Source organism: Ascaphus truei, chromosome 1 (assembly GCF_040206685.1).
Source record: "Ascaphus truei isolate aAscTru1 chromosome 1, aAscTru1.hap1, whole genome shotgun sequence".
Taxonomy (NCBI): domain Eukaryota; kingdom Metazoa; phylum Chordata; class Amphibia; order Anura; family Ascaphidae; genus Ascaphus; species Ascaphus truei.
The window spans coordinates 250,072,356-250,092,262 of NC_134483.1; the positions used below are offsets into that span (position 1 = coordinate 250,072,356).

General features: G+C 40.7%; 1 protein-coding gene across 2 annotated transcripts in view; it reads right to left on the reverse strand.

Annotated features, from left to right (window-relative positions):
• The window catches only part of LOC142496277 (uncharacterized), a 35,589-nt gene extending 17,524 nt beyond the window's left edge, over nucleotides 1–18,065 (reverse strand). Inside the window, exon 1 of one of the 2 annotated variants that reach the window (XM_075602927.1) lies at nucleotides 17,907–18,065. In XM_075602927.1, coding sequence (XP_075459042.1) covers nucleotides 17,907–17,957 — 51 coding nt within the window. In that variant the 5' untranslated portion in view covers nucleotides 17,958–18,065. The remainder of the gene's footprint in view (nucleotides 1–17,906) is intronic. The other variant, XM_075602934.1, reaches the window with a different exon arrangement.
• Nucleotides 18,066–19,907: the final 1,842 nt, after the last annotated feature.

Consider the following 19,907-nt stretch of genomic DNA (forward strand, 5'->3'; position numbering starts at 1 on the left):
TGTATGTGTGTGTAAATGTCGGATTTAGAAGAAAAAGAGAGAGACAGAGAGAGAGAGAGAGACACACACACAGAGACCGAGAGAGACAGAGAGAGAGAGACAGAGAGCGAAAGACACACACACACAGAGAGAAAGAAAGAGAGAGACACAGAGAAAAAGAGACACAGAGAGAGAGAATGAGAGAGACACAGAGAGAGAGAACACACACAGAGATAGAATGAGAGACAAAGGCAGAGAGAGCGACAGAGAGAGTGCGACAGAGAGAGAGCGACAGGGAGAGAGCGACAGGGAGAGAGCGACAGGGAGAGAGCGCAACAGGGAAATCCAGTGCACAGCCGGCACACCATTTGCAAGTAAATAAGTTTTGGTGCTTATCCCATAAAGCAATAACAGACCATACAATACCGGTTGCAACACGACATCAAGGGACAGCACGCAGGTAAGTAAATCATACATTTTCTATATTTGATAGAATACACAAAAAACGAACGTTTCGGTCTATACTATGTCACTATATATATATATATATATAGTGACATAGTCCAAAGATGTTAGGCAGCTTTCTGCCCCGTTTTAGGTCAGAAAGTGCAGAAATAGTTAAAAATGATCCATTCCACAGCTTCACATTAACTCAGGCTGGTGGATGGAAAATCCAGACCACAGATTACAATGGGTCTAGTTCTCCCTCACCTGCTCTCCTAATCACTAGCACAGGTATTTAGAGCAGAGAGGTTTGCATTTCACTCTCTCCTTAGAGCCTGGAGGCTGGGGGTGTCGCTGCTCCCCTGCACCCAGTTCGGGGTGGACGGCCCCTCCAAGTATCACAGTACCAGAGGATTTGCCTGGACACTTGGGACCGAGTTCCCACCACGAACAGATAAGACAAACAAATCTTTATTGCTGTATCTAAAAGACTGTATGCTTTATCTAGTGACCCTAAATGAAAGGGCATTCTTTTAAACTGGGGAACCAGGTTAGTTGGCCCAGCAGCAGTTAAGAGACGCTGATGCTGCGGTATAGTTAGATCCCTGAATGGGATAGGATTTTGTTTATTTGATTTGGTTTGGTTCTGAAAAGTGACACTGTGTGAAATGCTATAACACTGATATGAGTAAACCGCTGAAGGTTACTTTCTGAGTGCCTCCTGCCTACACATGTTAAAGCTGCAGTCCCTTATTTGGATGAAAATAAAGCAGGCAGAAGCCTGAGTTAAGCAACGTAATACTTTGCATGACCCTGTTTGTTGTATAATTAACCCTAGAAGACAGACGTCAGCGCTACAAAAGAGGGGTGTTTGTCACAATATATATATATATATCACAACAAAAAGAAAAAATGGCGCCAACCTAAACCACTAAATGAATATAAATGATGAAAAAAACCCTATACTATACAAGGTGGAGAAAAATAGTATAAACAATACACAAACATATAAAAATAACAGATGAAAAGTCCAGAAAAAATATATAATATAAAAAATACAAATCCTAAAAAATGCTCCAATTGCTATCCAAAAGAGTCTCTGCAGCCCGATTGAAGGGAACACCACTTCCTTGAAGATATCTATAAAAACACAGAAAAAACAGGCGCACTCATAGCGTAAAAGGTATAACAATATATTTATGGAGTCAAGGATTTAAAAATGCACACTCACAAACATAGCTTAATAAAAAGCATTTTTGAGTAAAACTCAGCCAGCCAGACGCAGGAACCCGGTAGCAGATGAATTTGGTATAGTGTTCGGTGTACGTACACTGCAGCAGCCTCTATGGACACCTCCGGAGCCCGGGGAACACGAGGGACGCCGCCTTCCTCTCAAATCCTGCGTCACACAGTGAGTACTCAGCTCCAGATACCGCGAGAAATCAGTGACGTCAGTGGATTCGACCGGAAAAAGTTCCCATGTATGCAACGAGTGGACAGCTGAGAGTAATACTTCCAAAAACACAATAAATTGCTGTAGCAAGCCAGTGAGTGGAAATATAATAAAACTGGGCAGTAAACCTCCACACAACACTCTCTACGTGTTTCGTCTCAAAGAGACTTCATCAGGAGATAATAGCATAGATAGGGGACGTAGTTTTATAGTAAGATGAACCAATCAGGGCAAAGAAGACTACTAATTGCTAATCAGGTACACACGGTCAATGTAAGGATAATATTAACCCCTATATGTTCCAGAACACATATGGGCAAAGTGGACCAACAATACTAGAGAAAGTGACCAAATAAACAGATACATGTGATAACATACAATTGAACAAATTAAATTAAAATACATTTAAATACTACAACAAAATATAATATAACATCATACAACATAATATTGCATCATCGGCAAAATCAAATAATAATATAATAAACAGATGTTAGTAGAGAGATAACATTGATCCTAGTGATTTAAATAAATGGGTCTCTACTAGATAATACATATACAGAGATAATGATACAGAGATTCAGAGAGGCCAAAGTATAAAAGACAACAGAGTGATGCGGGGGGGGGGGGAGTGCAAGGGAGAGGGAGGGGGGGTGGTGGGGGGGGGAGACGAATTGGAGGGGGGTGAATAGGGGAGGAAAAGGAGTGAGGGAATGGACAAAATGGAAGAATGGACGGAGAAGGATTTTGGATCAATGGTGGTCACGCAAGCAAAGCTGATACAGCTATATACACAGTAAGATCTTATAATAGATATACCACATCTCAACCATTGTCAAAAAGGGAACAATCAACTATACCAGTGCGATAGTATGAATGTCACCACGGAGGGAACGAATTACATCGCTCAACCCAGACCTCCGTGAAAACACTACACCCCATCACAGGCATGAAGGTGTCATTAAACTACTGTACTAATATCTATTGTGTCATTGAGACACCCTGGACACAACGTACCAAGTACATATATCCAGTAGGTCTCCCTGACACATAATTTCTTGAACCTATCACCCTCCGAAAGGGAAGGTGGAATGGCCTCGATACCAAAGATGGACAGAGAGCAGGGATCCTTATTATGTACACTATCAAAGTGCCGTGATAAGCAATGTGACTGAAGGCCATGTTTCACATTTCTACGATGCTCGAGAAATCTAGTACCAACAGTCCTTGATGTGCGGCCCACATATTGTAGACAGCAACGGCAAGTAATGAGATATATAATGTAGGTACTAAGACAATTTATATAGTGTTTTATCTCATGTATAGAGCCATTAGAAAAAGATTTGAAGGAATGAATCTTACTTATATGCCCACAAGTAATACATCTATTCCTACCACAGGGGAAATTTCCCCTTATAGGAGTCTTGATAGATGTTATAGATTGTAAATCAATAATAGGCTTAAGTCTACTAGGGGCAATCATGGTCTTCAGACACCTTGCTTTTTTAAAGACAATTGGAGCTCGTATTGGCACCTTAGGGCCTAGAATAGGATCATTCTGAATAATGCTCCAATGTCTGTTAATAATATGTTTAACCTGATAGGCCAATGTATTGTACTTTGTGATAAACTTTGGAAATTAATGTAAAGGATTCCTGCTTAATCCGTTCACCGCTGGATCAAGGCCAGCAAAATCAGATCTGGTCCTGGACCTCTCAAGTAGGGCACTCCTAACAGTAGATTTAGCATCATCAAACGCCTTCTGCACCACTGTTCTGTCATAACCCTTTTGGAGAAACTTATTTGTTAAAGTCTCTCCTTGGGCACAGAAATCTGAGTTCAAAGAACAATTCCGGCGGATCCTAAAGAATTGGCTTCTAGGAATGTTATTAAGCCACTTTTTATAGTGGTTGCTACTGTACTGCAGATACCCATTGGTAGAGACAGGTTTAAAGTGTGTTTTACTATGTATCCTCATGTCCGACCTATCAATGAACAGCTCAAGATCTAAAAATACCATTGTATCTGGATGTATAGAATGGGTGAATTTTAGCCCCATATTGTTAACATTAATAATAATAATACAAGATAAAATAAAATCTTTTTGTGACACATGCAAATTCAAATCTAATTGTAAAAAGTGATTGATGGCTTCTAAGCCCTTAGTATGGTCTATGCAGGTGTAAAGAGAACATACATCACATGTAGCCCAACAAAACGTGTCTTTCCAAGTGATCTCAGAGGTGGAATCACACATACACATACACACATACACATACACAGGTCGACAAATCACCCAAAAATCTAGTCGCCGAACCAAAAAAATCTACTCGCCACATAACCCCGCCCCCAGCCCTGCTTTTTAAAAAAGAAATTGAATAAATTCCTAGTAAGAACAACATTCGTTTTTGACAACAGTTTATTTATTGTAACACATTTATACTTTATCCTTCTTACATAATTACGTGTGTGTGTGTGTGTGTGTGTGAGACAATGTGTGTGTGTATGGGAGACAGTCTGTGTGGTGGGGGCCGGGGGGTGATGCAGGGGGGGGGAGTAATGTGAGGTGCAAGGGAGGGTACAGAGATGTGAGGTGCAAGGGGGGCAGAGTCATCTTAGGTGCAAGGGGGAGAGAGTCATGTGAGGTGCAAGGGGGGGGTCATGTGACATGCAAGGTGGGGACAGTGATGTGGGGGCCAGGGGGGGTGGGGACTGATGTGGGGTGTAGGGAGGGAAGACCGCAGCTGTGAAGTAGGGGGGGGGACGGAGCTGTGAAGGGGAACGGAGTTGTGAACGTGGGGGCCAGCCAGCTGTGAAGGGGGGTAAATCACGGGCAACGCCGGGTATATCAGCTAAAATATATATATAAAAACTTATAAGCGCTACAATAAATAATATCAATTATAGGTTAATAAAGACCACAATACAAGTGTATGTATATGTAGGTGCTAGATGCTAGGTGGCGAGTAGATTTTTTGTTCAGCGAGTAGATTCTTGGGTGATTTGTCGACCAGTGTGTGTGTGTGTGTGTGTGTGTGTGTGTGTGTGTGTGTGTGTGTGTATATATATACATATACACACACACACACACACTGGTCGACAAATAACCCAAGAATCTACTCGCTGAACAAAAAATCTACTCGCCACCTAGCCCCGCCCCCAGACCCGCTTTTTAAAAAAAAAAAATGAATAAATTCCTAGTAAGAACAACATTCGTTTTTGACATTAGTTTATTTATTGTATTACATTATACTACAATTAGTCCTTGTTACATGTGTGTGTAAATGTCGGATTTAGAAAAAAAAGCCAGATGTGAATGACTAGTTTTACTGAACCCCAAAGCTAGTGTCTGGATGCCCCCGCTTCACAATATCTAAAGCAGCAATCCCGCCTGGGATCTTACCTGATGGTGCGATCGAGAGAGAGAGAGGGTGCGATCGAGAGAGAGAGAGGGTGCGATCGAGAGAGAGAGAGGGTGCGATCGAGAGAGAGAGAGGGTGCGATCGAGAGAGAGAGAGAGGGTGCGATCGAGAGAGAGAGAGAGTGCGATCGAGAGAGAGAGAGAGTGCGATCGAGAGAGAGAGAGAGGGTGCGAACGAGAGAGAGAGGGTGCGATCGAGAGAGAGAGGGTACGATCGAGAGAGAGAGGGTGCGATCGAGAGAGAGAGGGTGCGATCGAGCGAGAAAGAGGGTGCGAGAGAGAGAGGGTGCGAGAGAGAGAGGGTACGAGAGAGAGAGGGTGCGAGAGAGAGAGGGTGAGAGAGAGAGAGAGGGTGCGAGAGAGAGAGGGTGCGAGAGAGAGAGAGGGTGCGAGAGAGAGAGAGAGGGTGCGAGAGAGAGAGAGGGTGCGAGAGAGAGAGAGGGTGCGAGAGAGAGAGAGGGTGCGAGAGAGAGGGTGCGAGAGAGAGAGAGGGTGCGAGAGAGAGAGGGTGCGAGAGAGAGAGAGAGAGAGGGTGCGAGAGAGAGAGAGAGGGTGCGAGAGAGAGAGGGTGGGAGAGAGAGAGGGTGGGAGAGAGAGAGGGTGCGAGAGAAAGAGGGTGCGAGAGAGAGAGAGGGTGCGAGAGAGAGAGAGGGTGCGAGAGAAAGAGAGAGGGTGCAAGAGAGAGAGGGTGAGAGAGAGAGAGTGGGTGACACACACTCAAAGACACACACACACACACACTCAAAGACACACTCACTTATTCATTGAAAGGGAGGGGGCCCACCTGTGCAGCAGTTCATGCCCTCCACATGCGGCCAGCTGGAAAGCCGGCTGGTGGTCGGGCGGTCGGGCAGCCGGGGGGGGGGGGAGCCGGGCCGGGTGAAGCCAGACGGGGTGGGGGTGAAGCCAAGCCGGATGTCGGGCAGCCGGGCCGGATGTCGGGCAGCCAGGTAGGAGGTGCGGACGGGGGCCAGACTCGAATCGGTGCCTCAGCAGAGGCTGTCTCCTCAGCTTCTTGATGCTGCGTGACGTCATGACATCACGAGCGTCATGTTAGCATGGCAACATGGCAACAAACGCCGCGCGGCCATTGCAGTTGGAGGAGAAAAATATGCCCGTAGAAGCGCGAGCTCATATAGCGCGAGCGGGAAAATTGCGTGCGCTGCTTGGGCGGCCACGAAGTCACCACGAGGTCAAATCCAGTCACCAGGGGCATGCGGGCGACCGGATTTGTCGAACAGTGTGTGTGTGTATATGTGTATATATATACTGTTCTGTGGCTAACAATAGGGGTATCGTCTATTCATTTTTGATTATTGAAGCTCGGCTAACACGGTACTGATACCTCTATATAAATATATATATGTAGATGTATCAGTACCGTGTTAGCCGAGCTTCAATAAGCAAAAATGAATAGACGATACCCCTGTCGTTAGTCACAGAACGGTATTGTCTATTCATTTTTGATATATATATATATATATATAAAGTTTGTGGTAGAAATCCCTGGATTCCAGCGGTGCACAGCTTGGTAGATTCAAGAGACCAGCAAGGTGTAAGTTAAAAACAGAACTTTATTGATAGAACATGGTATATGGGGGGTAAAACTCTTACGCGTTTCGGACCTACAAAGTCCTTAATCATAGAGTTGATTCGCGCCGTTTGGTTCCCCAATCTTTAAAGGGTAAGCCCCTCCCCCCTGCGTCATCGCGCTGCGTGATTTTGGCGCGAAAATCGCCAAGCTATCCCCTCATTGGTTAATGCTATCAGCCACTGAGCAGCCTTATGCCGCGAGTGTGTCCCGAGCAGGGGAATGACGCGCATGTTGGTAACTGCGCGCATATCCCCTCCTTCCTGACAGATCGCGACGTCGCTAGGCAACCAGAATAAACAAATACAATGAGTTGCCCGTCTCTGTGTTCTATGAGGATAAATACTGCATCGTGAGGAAATGGGGATGGTGGGGGGGGGGGTGGGGTAAGGGGGAAGAGGGAAAGAAGGGTATGAGGACAGGGACAAATGACTGGGGAAGAACAGGAAAACGGATTAAAATAAAAAAATGGCATGATGCAACATGCACAGTGATAATTAACAACGTATATAGCAGACAAAAACAGTTAAAACCTTATATAGCAAATCTTTTAGCTGCAATAGAGAACACATAGTCTATGAAAAGGGCAATCCATTTATGCTATTTGTTCCATAATTAATCATTGCAATATATTTATCTCAAAGCATCAAACAATGTGTCCCTATTGTACTACATGTTAAGATATAGTGATCAATCATATCTGTGAGTACCATATTAGTTTCACCATATGGGGGAATTAATATTGACCCCATATATTTTAATTAATGTGATAACCAATAGTATATTAATTGTGGTATATAAACAAACAAAGTAAATTATATATACTGCATGTATACTCTAGATGAGATATTGTAATAGTTGTTATATCAGAATAGGTATGATAAAATCTATTATATGAGTAGACCCCAAATTTTTCATGGAAGTTATTTTGACAATTAAGTATTTCAAGTATTTTGATGCGTGAGGCAAATGAATAATCATAGGTCAATGTGTGAATCCAAAATGAGGACACTATACTGATGTTTTTGTCAATTAAGGAAGTGTTTCAACTCCCAGTCCTGATTCATGCCCCTGGGTGCCATTGTCCCAAGGGCATAAATCCAGAACATCTCTCGACGATTTAATGAAGCCTCCCTGTGTCCCCCTCTAGGATGCATAGATACATTCTCGATGGCGCTGTATGTAAATGTTTTAATGGATCCTAATGGGCATGTATTAAAATGGCGCGCTACGGGGAAGCGTTCGTCACGTTTTTTGATGCTACGGATATGTTCTGTGATCCTCACTTTTAATGCTCTAATAGTTCTACCTATGTAGCCACTGCCACATGCACATTTCAGCAGATAAATCACAAAGTTGGTGTTACAAGTCATGAATGTTTCAATATTGTATGTATGACCCGTATAGATATCCCTCAACGACTTTAGGGGTTCCGCATATTTACAAAGGGTACATTGGCCACACTTATAGAATCCCCTTGGTAAATGTGTTGATTTCTTATTCCTAGAGCTAAACATACTAGGGGATACATAGTTGCCGATTGTCTTGGCTTTTTTGAAAACCAGTCTCGGGTTTTGTCTAGTGTAAGGATCTAATTCTGGATCTAGTCTTAGAACTCCCCAATGTTTCTGTAAGATGTATCTTATCTGCTCTGCTTGTTTGGAAAAGGTGGTTATGAAGAGAGGGCCCTGTTCAGTATCGTTGTTATGAAATGGTTTTTTGGGGTTTCTTTTCTTAATCAAGTGTTCCCTATCTGCTTGTAGAGCATGTTCATAGGCACTCTCCAGGTCCCTCTCTCCATAACCACGCTCTCTGAACCTTTGTTTGAGTTCTTGAGCTTGTACCAAAAAGGACTCTTTTGTGGAACATAGCCTCCTTAATCTTAAAAATTGCCCTTTGGGTATCCCCTTTATAAGTGGTCTCGGGTGGGCACTGTTCGATCTGAGCAGAGAATTTTTGGAATTTGTTTTTCTATATATACTGGTCTGAATTTGTTGTCCAGTATCTATATAGAGGTGCAGATCTAAATAATCAATCTGTGAGTCACTGTAAGAATGTGTGAATCTCAAATTGTATGTATTTGCCTCAAGATATTCAAAGAAAGAGTGTAAGGTGTCTACATCCCCATTCCAAATAAATAATAAGTCGTCAATAAAGCGACGATAAAAAATGATATTATCTCTAAACGGGTTGCTATCACCAAAAATATGAGTGGACTCCCAAAATCCCATAAACAAGTTTGCATATGAAGGTGCAAATGACGTGCCCATAGCTGTGCCTTGTGACTGTAAATAAAATTGTGCATCAAACATAAAATAATTGTGCTGTAGCAAAAACATTACCGAATCTAACAAAAAAGTGTTTTGTGCTAAATTTAAATTTGAGTGATTAAGAAAGTGACTAATTGCTCTCGTGCCCAAAGTGTGATCAATAATAGTGTATAAAGAAGTTACATCGAGCGTGACCCAAGTGTAACCATTAAGCCATTTGATCATTTGAATATCTTGAAGCAAATCTGCAGAATCCCTTAAATAAGCGGGTAATGTTTTAACCAATGTTTGTAAAAAGTAATCAACGTACCTAGATAGACCATCTCCCAAAGATCCAATGCCAGATATAATAGGTCTGCCTGGAGGGCAGACTAGAGTTTTGTGGATCTTTGGGAGATGGTGAAAAATAGGTACGACTGGAAATGGATTGTACAAGTAAGCTGACTCACGATTATTAAGTACTCCTAGTTCTCTACCCAGATCGAACAGTTCTTGAATCTCCATCAAATACATCTGAGTAGGGTCCCTGTCCAACTTACAGTATGCCTGTGTGTTGGATAACTGTCTCATGGCTTCCGTGTAGTAAGCTTGTGTGCTCATTATCACCACTGCTCCCCCCTTATCCGCATTCTTGATAGTGATATCGGACCTTTTCTTAAGTGTATTAAGGTTTGTCCTATCTTCTTTGGACAAATTATCAAAGGAGGGAGCAGTGAATGTATAGCCTTTGGCCAGAGCCTGTAAATCCTTCTCCACTAGTCTCTCATAGGTCTGTAAATGGGGACCCTTGGAGAAGGAAGGACAGAAGATAGACCTACTCCTGAATTGTGTGTGTTTTGTACCACTCAAAAATGTGAACTGCTCTTCGTTACTTAAAGAATCTAATATTGTGTCATCTCCTTCTAGATCTAACATGTCCTGAAGGACCCCACACTCTTTGAAAGATAATCTCCCCTCCTGAGGTTCATCCTTTGTGTGAGAGGGGTCAGTGAGACCACTATCACCCAAGGGAGGAGGCTCAGAAGTTGATTTGTCGGTGGAGGCAAAACACTTTTTTAAGGACAACTTACGGACATACTTCTGTAAGTCGATAACCGTGTTGAACAAATTAAAGTTATTCATAGGTGCAAAATTAAGACCTTTGTTCAACACGGCTATCTCTCCATCTGATACAGTGATCCCTGAAATATTTATAACATTATGGCTTTCCATCAAGGGTCGATTTTTCATTGCTTCTGGGCTCCGTCTTTTTTTCGAGCGCCTTGTCCCTTTGTTGAGTTTTTTGCCGTCTTTTGGCTTCTCAGATCATAGGATGTGGAGGCCCCACTATGTTGCTTCATACTCCTGGCCTCATAATCTGTATTCTCACTGTATCTGTCCGTGTCCTCATCTGTAGAGAATGAAACCATATGCTGGCGGCTCTCTCCATCAGAGATATCCGAAATACTTGATGTTTCCGTAGATTTTTTCAGAATGGATCTCTTGGGAGTTGATCTTCTAGATCTATCTTTTTTGTTGTAATTATTCTGAGATCCTCTCTGTCCGGATTCCTGACGTGTGTTATTTCTCTGTGGAGGTGGTCTCTGCCAGGCGTAGATCTGATGACGCTCATAATCCATACGGTCCCTCTCGAATTTTTGTTGTTTTTTCAACATAATGTCAGCCTCAGCTTTCTCAACATTTTTTAACAATTTCTTGTCCAGTGTTTGGAACTCTCCCATTTCTTTAAATGCGCTCAATTTCTGTTGGAGATCTTTTATGTTTTTCTTCACATTGATCCTTTCTTGGATTTTTGTTTTTATTAGTAAGTCCATCAGTTTCATGGAACACTCGTCCTGTTCTTCCCCAGTCATTTGTCCCTGTCCTCATACCCTTCTTTCCCTCTTCCCCCTTACCCCCCCCCACCATCCCCATTTCCTCACGATGCAGTATTTATCCTCATAGAACACAGAGACGGGCAACTCATTGTATTTGTTTATTCTGGTTGCCTAGCGACGTCGCGATCTGTCAGGAAGGAGGGGATATGCGCGCAGTTACCAACATGCGCGTCATTCCCCTGCTCGGGACACACTCGCGGCATAAGGCTGCTCAGTGGCTGATAGCATTAACCAATGAGTGGATAGCTTGGCGATTTTCGCGCCAAAATCACGCAGCGCGATGACGCAGGGGGGAGGGGCTTACCCTTTAAAGATTGGGGAACCAAACGGCGCGAATCAACTCTATGATTAAGGACTTTGTAGGTCCGAAACGCGTAAGAGTTTTACCCCCCATATACCATGTTCTATCAATAAAGTTCTGTTTTTAACTTACACCTTGCTGGTCTCTTGAATCTACCAAGCTGTGCACCGCTGGAATCCAGGGATTTCTACCACAAACTTTGAATATGGAGCGTTGATGCACGCAACCAAGGAAGCAGACCTCAGTGAGTATTGTTTTTCTCCCCAAGGAGACTTGATGACCGGTAACAGCGCTGCAGCTATAGTGACCTGCATGGCACTATTCCACACACCCATGGTATGTTATACCTTTATTACATCTCCTTATCAATACATATGGATCATCTCACTTGATTAGTGGATTTATCAGTGGTTGTGGTATTGCTGCTTACACATAGCACTGGGTCCAATATCTCACTGTATGGTTTAACTGGCTTCATACACATATGGACTATCATTATACATATGACTGGAGTTTGGAATTGGATTGAGCACTGTTATTGGGACCTATGCCCCAAACCATCGATTATATATATATATATATATATATATATATATATATGTGTTCGACAAACCTATACATTTGCACGCCCCGGGCGAGTGGATTTCACATCGTGGCGAGCTCCTATTGGCCCAAGCAGCACACGTGTGGTACTAGGTGGCGAGTAGATTTTTTGGTGATACACACACACACACACACACACACACACACACACATATATATATATATTGTAAACACACAAGTGAATACCGCATCACTTCCAAAAAAAATAAATGCAATGTCAAATGAACCTACCTAAATCAGAAAAATATAACTGATATAGTTGTAACAGAAATAAAGTATAAGCTGTAGGTGGTGCTAGAGGAAAAGTATAGATATATAAACACAGAAGAAAAAGGAACCTCTAAAGTAGCACTCAGACAATAATTTGCAAAAATAAAAAAGGGTACTTTAATTAAATCCAAAAGATAACAGAAATACAAACAACTGACTGATGAGCCTGCCTGTCTAAAAAATAAATTTGGTGGACACAAAGAATTGATCAAAAACACAGTATAATAAACCCAGAAAAAATAAAACTAAAAAATCAATGCCCTAAGAAAAACCTTGCTCACTGAGGGAAAGGATTATTTCCCGCAGTGCAGCAGTACAGACCGGCCGGTCACCAAAGATGTTAATGGCTAATAGACATAGAGAATCAAAAGAAAGAAAAAAAATAAAAAAAAATTTTCAGGCTGAGAAAATATACACAGAAAAAAGTATATGTGCTGTACTGATAGCAGTGAGAGTGTCAGATACACAAGGGTAAGCCTAATACAATTATATAATACTATAACAAGGAATATATGTCAAATAATACATTTAGTGACCCAAATACACAAATATAAACAGATGGGAAAAACAAAGGGAGAGATGAATGAACAAAGATACTCAGCTCCTTGAGAATGAAACACTGCAGTCATCAATCAGCACAGCACAGTCCACAAATAAAGTCCAGAATATTGGACAATGTTGATAGTCCCAAATAAGACTGAAGGCAGGCAGGGTCAGCAACAGCAAAAATTAAAATTAGCCCACTAACGCGTTTCGCCCACAAAGGCTTCCTCACCAATTTTCATTTTTTTTAAAATATATATATATTTTTTTGGGAAAGCCTTTGTGGGCGAAACGCGTTAGTGGGCTAATTTTAATTTTTGCTGTTGCTGACCCTGCCTGCCTTCAGTCTTATTTGGGACTATCAACATTGTCCAATATTCTGGACTTTATTTGTGGACTGTGCTGTGCTGATTGATGACTGCAGTGTTTCATTCTCAAGGAGCTGAGTATCTTTGTTCATTCATCTCTCCCTTTGTTTTTCCCATCTGTTTATATTTGTGTATTTGGGTCACTAAATGTATTATTTGACATATATTCCTTGTTATAGTATTATATAATTGTATTAGGCTTACCCTTGTGTATCTGACACTCTCACTGCTATCAGTACAGCACATATACTTTTTTCTGTGTATATTTTCTCAGCCTGAAATTTTTTTTCTTTCTTTTGATTCTCTATGTCTATTAGCCATTAACATCTTTGGTGACCGGCCGGTCTGTACTGCTGCACTGCGGGAAATAATCCTTTCCCTCAGTGAGCAAGGTTTTTCTTAGGGCATTGATTTTTTAGTTTTATTTTTTCTGGGTTTATTATACTGTGTTTTTGATCAATTCTTTGTGTCCACCAAATTTATTTTTTAGACAGGCAGGCTCATCAGTCAGTTGTTTGTATTTCTGTTATCTTTTGGATTTAATTAAAGTACCCTTTTTTATTTTTGCAAATTATTGTCTGAGTGCTACTTTAGAGGTTCCTTTTTCTTCTGTGTTTATATATATATATATATATATATATATATACACACATATATACACACACACACACACACACACACACACACACACACATACACACATACACACACACACACAATGAATTTTTAGACAAAAGGTGACACATTGTGTGCTCATTTGCATGTCATTTCCCAGAATCCCTTGCTGCAGTGGAAGCACTGTATGCTGGGGATAATGGTGAAAGGCAGAGGTACAAGTGAATATGCTCACAAGTGATCTTTTTATTTGCTATATGCAATACGGTGGAGGTTTCTTGTTGGCCTTTTCACCCACCATAAACTAATACGTATATATATATATATTAATATTAATTAAATGTGATTAAGAACCACAATATACTGTAAATACAAGGGGTGATTATCCGTGTCTACCTTTCCCTATTAAATGCAGTCAATTAGGTCCACGCGCCCACATACTGTATGCCGAGAAGTAGAATTGCAAAGGAATGACAAAGGTGCAGAAAAAGAGAGGGAGGGGAAAACAAACATAGAATAGTATGTCTGATAATATGTCACGTGTAGATGCTAAGATATACACTCACAATTAGATGAATATATAAGGGCCTGTATCCAAATAGCATGGGTCTGGAACTCTGATATTGGAATCTAGCGTTCTGGGACTGTGTTTTTCTCTCCAACACTTGTATCTTTATTGCAGGAATCACTCCAACTCAGATGGGCTGGTTCTCAATATCAGGCAGGCATCATAGGAATAGAGATTGAAAAACAGATAGTGTAATACTGATTTATTAAAAACTATAAAACCCTATAAAACATATAGGTTATACACTCACACTAGTTAAGTACAAAATGGCAGTTGGAGAGATTATAATCAAACTGTGTCTCTCACTCTCAGCTTGTGCCCCTGATCAATAGTTGTCGGCTTTCAGTTTTGACCTTAATTGAAAGTTTGCTGCAGGCTTCGATTCAACGCACTCGCTGTGTATCGGCGTCTGCTGTACCTGACTGCCTAATGCTTCCGCATCACGTGTCCTCCTTCCGATCTCGCCTGCACACTCGCAAACTTCCAAAGCTGCTTGGTCTCACTCTGGGCTCTCTCCTCAATCTTCCTACTGCACGGCTACTAATCATCCGACGTTTCACCGACAAGGCTTCTTCAGGGGTTAATGTTGGCAATATTTGTCCCTACCCTATATACAGTATAGGCACCTCCATTCCTATTGGTTCTCGTTAACACAGAGGAAATATATATAATTGGAGACATCTAAGCTGATAATGATACATATCAGAGACATAGAACCCACCAGTGGAACAGAAAATCAATCTGACTTTGAGCCAATACCCCATTTTGTGTTAGATTATTTTCAATAGCAGTACACCCGTCTGTGTGGTTTATTACAGTGTACAGTGATGATACGTCACATGTAACTCAGACGTAATCTTCTTTCCACACTGTATCTTTCAAGATATTAAGCATTTGGATAGTTTTGTTACAGGGTCTTTCAGGAATTGGTCAATATAACCTGATAAGTTTGATGTCAGAGATGTAATGCCTGACACTATTGGACGGCCGGGGGGGTTGGTTAAGCATTTATGCAGTTTAGGTAGATAGTAAAAGATCGGGATCCTTGGATTTTCTATGTTTAAATATTCCCATTCAGATTTATTTAGGATTCCATCTCTATATCCTTTATTTAATAATTCTGTGAGATATTTATGGAATTTAGTTGTTGGGTTACCATCAAGCTTTGTATATGTGTCTGCAACATTTAATAATCTAAATGCTTCTTTGTCATAATCTGTTCTATGTAACCCCCCCTTGTCTGCTGGTTTTATTACAATGTTGTCCATTTTGCGTAATTCCTGTACTGCTTCCATTTCTTTTTTTGTAAGATTTTTTTGTAAGATTTTTTTGTGTTCTTTGGTTTTTTTTTTAGAGATCTCCAACTTCTCAATGTCTGTTTGTACTAATTTGCTAAATGTATCAATATGTGCTCCTTTTAAGTAACTCGGATAAAAAAAATTGAGTTCCTCCTCAGTGATGTATGTTGGAATCTGTTGCAGTCTGTGCTAATCCCATCAGTTTTTTCAAAAGTAACATTTTGTTTTAAAAAGTACTTTTTACAACGTTGTTTTCCTAGTAAATTTGCTAATGTCGATATATGTGTTGAATGAGTTTATTTTGTTCGTTGGTGCGAACGATAATTCTTTCTCCAACACACACATCTATTCCTGAGTCAGTTCTATTTCTAGTAAGGAGATTTTTTGTACGATTGAAGACCTTGTGTTATCCAATATATTAATGAAGATCTTCTGTCTCATATTTAGTTCACCATATCTTTCCAATTGTGTGAATTCATAATGACTCCCTATACTTATATTTATTATGTCATTTTATGATGGGTTGTCTATTTAAGATATTCCCTATGTATTTAGTTTAGTGATGTAACAATAATATAATGTGTGATTTAATGTGCTATTATGTATGTTGTAAATAAGCTCAATACTGTTAAACTATATGTATTTAAGTCCATATTAGAGATAGTTCCCTTTGTGGTACATTTTGAAGCCAATATATCTTTCTCCTGCTTTCTGATGTATAATATGAGTAATGTATAGAGCACCTCTATCTGGTGAATGCATTTCATATTATTAATAATGTATATCCATGGTTTGAGGTGTGTGCTTATTTTAGCTATGTTTAATGTGGCATGAGAAAATTAGAGTGACTAGACACCTATAATACATTTCCAAAAAGCGTGCAGGAAATAGCTTACTGTATCTTATAGGTCTTATTTTCATGATTAATTACTTGACAACATGTATCTTTTTATACAAGTATTCAGTTTCTAGATCTCTACAATCATTGGTTCAGGAATAATTCTATGTCTCTGATATGTATCATTATCAGCTCAGATGTCTCCAATTATATATATTTCCTTTATGTTAACGAGAACCAATAGGAATGGGGAAGTGCCTATAAATAGGGTAGGGACAAATAGTGCCAACATTAATCCCCTGAAGAAGCCTTGTCGGTGAAACGTTGGATGATTAGTAGCCGTGCAGGAGGAGGATTGAGGAGAGAGAGCCCAGAGTGAGACCAAGCAGCTTTGGAAGTTTGCGAGTGTGCAGGCGAGATCGGAAAGAGGACACGTGACGCGGAAGCATTCGGCGGTCAGGTACAGCAGACGCCAATACACAGAGCAGTGCGTTGAGTCAAAGCCTGCAGCAAACTTTCAATTAAGGTCAAAACTTAAAGCTGACAACTATTGATCGGGGGCACAAGCTGAGAGTGAGAGACTCAGCTTGATTATAATCTCTCCAACTGCCCATTTTGTACTTACCTAGTGTTAGTGTATAACCTATATGTTTATAGGGTTTTATTGTTTTTAATAAATCAGTATTACACTATCTATATTCCTATGATGCCTGTCTGATACTGAGAACCAGCCCATCTGAGTTGGAGTGATTCCTGCAATAAAGATACAAGTGTTGGAGATAAAAAAAAAACTACCAGAACAGAGTTCCATACCCTTGCTATTTGGATACAGGCCCTTGTATATTCATCTAATTGTGAGTGTATATCTTACCATCTACACGTGACACATTATTAGACATACTACTCTATGTTTTCCCCTCCCTGTTTTCTTTTTCTGCGCCTAGGTCGTGTGTGTGTGTGTGTGTGTGTGTGTGTGTGTGTGTGTGTGTGTGTGTGTGTGTGTGTGTGTGTGTGTGTGTGTGTGTGTGTGTGTGTGTGTGTGTGTGTGTGTGTGTGTGTGTGTGTGTGTGTGTGTGTGTGTGTGTGTGTGTATATACGCATAAGAAACAGAAAACATGTTTCAGTGTACAGTATGTATATCTTTATTTATATAGTGCCCACAGCTGTACTTTGTGCTTTACAAGAGACAATATTGAGAATTATAGTACAATAAGATAAGACAATAGGAAAAGAAATCCCTGTCCCGGAGAGCTTACAATCTAAGTGGTATGATAGGAAACCCAGAGACAGCAGTTGAGGGAATAAGTGCAGTAGATGGCAGTCATTGGTAGCAGTGACTGTGTGTGACAGTATGAAGGACTGACTGCATAACAACTTATCCATATAAGTGGTGTTGACAATCAACACACCCAGCTACAGTATACTGATCATTGCCGTTAGTGGTGACTTTCTTGATGCAATACTCACAGCTGGGATCCAGAATTTGCGACGTTGGATAAGACTAATTATGCCTCTCATGCTGATCAGGATCGTGTAACCTCTCTGGCAGATGCAGATGCAGCCACACTCTGCTCGCTCAGCCTAGCACTGCTAATAGGCTGTCAGTGACTGTTTCCTGGTTCAGGGTTCAGGGCTAAGGGGAAAACACACCTTCCGTCTCCCCCTCCCTGTATTATTGACTCATACACCAAGCTGTCTTGTGACAGGGCTCGTCTCTGGTATACTAGACAGCATATCAAGTTACAGATTTATAAATGTAAACTAGCAACATCTATATTAAACATGTATACATTCTTATTAATTTAAGATTTAAAAAATAAAGGGATTAAGTTCAGCAATATATATATATATATATATATATATATATATATATATATATATATACATATATATACATATATATATATATATATATATATATATTTTTTTTTTTTTTTTTTTTTTTTAAATGTCAGGTTTCTTTTTTTCACATTCTCTCTTACTGTGTTAGATTTATATACTGTATATTTTCTTGTCTCATATATATATTGTAGGCACCTCCTTTGTCATACTTTCATTTTATTTATAACAGCTCTACTGTATATACAATTATAGACACATTAAAGTAGTTGTATTATTATGTATATTCTCTTTTATTGTATCCAGGGAGAAATCTGAAGAGATTCCCCCTCCTTAGGCTACGTCCCCACTGGCGCTGACCGCGCTCATGCTTGAGAGCGGTGACATCACCAACTCTCTAAGTATGAGCGTCGGGTGTCCTGTATATTTTGCTAGCGCGCACGTGGGGGCATTGGAGGCATGTTGAGCGCGCTTCAAAGTCACTTATTTTTTTGTTTCAAGCGCGTGCTGCGTGAGCGGGGACTTCCACATAATTTATTTATTTATTTATTTATAAAATATTTTACCAGGAAGTAATACATTGAGAGTTACCTCTCGTTTTCAAGTATGTCCTGGGCACAGAGTAAAACAAAATAATACATGGTTACAAATACAGTTACATAAATGAACAAGGTATACATTATATACAAGACATTGCATGCACAGTTAAAGAAAATATATATTATGAGCGTATGAAACAATTACAGACCAGATTAAAGTGTGAGACAGCCTTAGATTTGAAAGAACTTAAGCTGGTGGTGGATATGAGAGTCTGGTAGGTTGTTCCAGTTTTGGGGTGCACGGAAGGAGAAGGAGGAACGTCCAGATACTTTGTTGAGTCTTGGGACCATGAATAGTCTTTTGGAGTCTGATCTCAGGTGATAGGTACTGCATGTGGTAGGGGTGAGGAGCTTGTTCAGGTAGCTGGGTAGCTTGCCCAGAAAGTATTTGAGGGTGAGACAGGAAAGGTGAACTTTGCGCCTAGACTCTAGTGATGACCAATCTAGTTCTTTGAGCATTTCGCAGTGATGTGTGTTGTAGTTGCATTGGAGAACAAAACGACAAATTGAATTGTAGAGGGTGTCAAGTTTGCTAAGGTGGGTTTGAGGAGCCGAGCCATATACTATGTCTCCATAGTCAATAATTGGCATTAGCATCTGCTGTGCAATACGCTTTCTGACCAGGAGACTTAGGGAGGATTTGTTCCTGTAAAGTACCCCTAGTTTGGCATAGGTCTTGGTTGTCAGGGTATCAATGTGCATCCCGAATGTTAAGTGGGAGTCAAACCATAAGCCCAGGTATTTAAAACTAGTGACAGGTGTTAGGGTGGTGTTAGCGTTGGTTCTAATCAGGAGCTCAGTCACTGGAAGCTTTACAAATTTAGTCTTGGTCCCAAATACCATTGTTACAGTCTTGTCAGTGTTTAAAAACAGTTTGTTTTGGGAAATCCAGTTTTCGAGTCTCAAAAAGTCAGACTGAAGTATGTGTTGAAGGTCAGAGAGGCTATGGTTGTGTGCATACAGGATTGTGTCATCTGCATACATGTGTATTGAGGCTTTTTTACAAGCTGTGGGAAGATCATTAATGAAC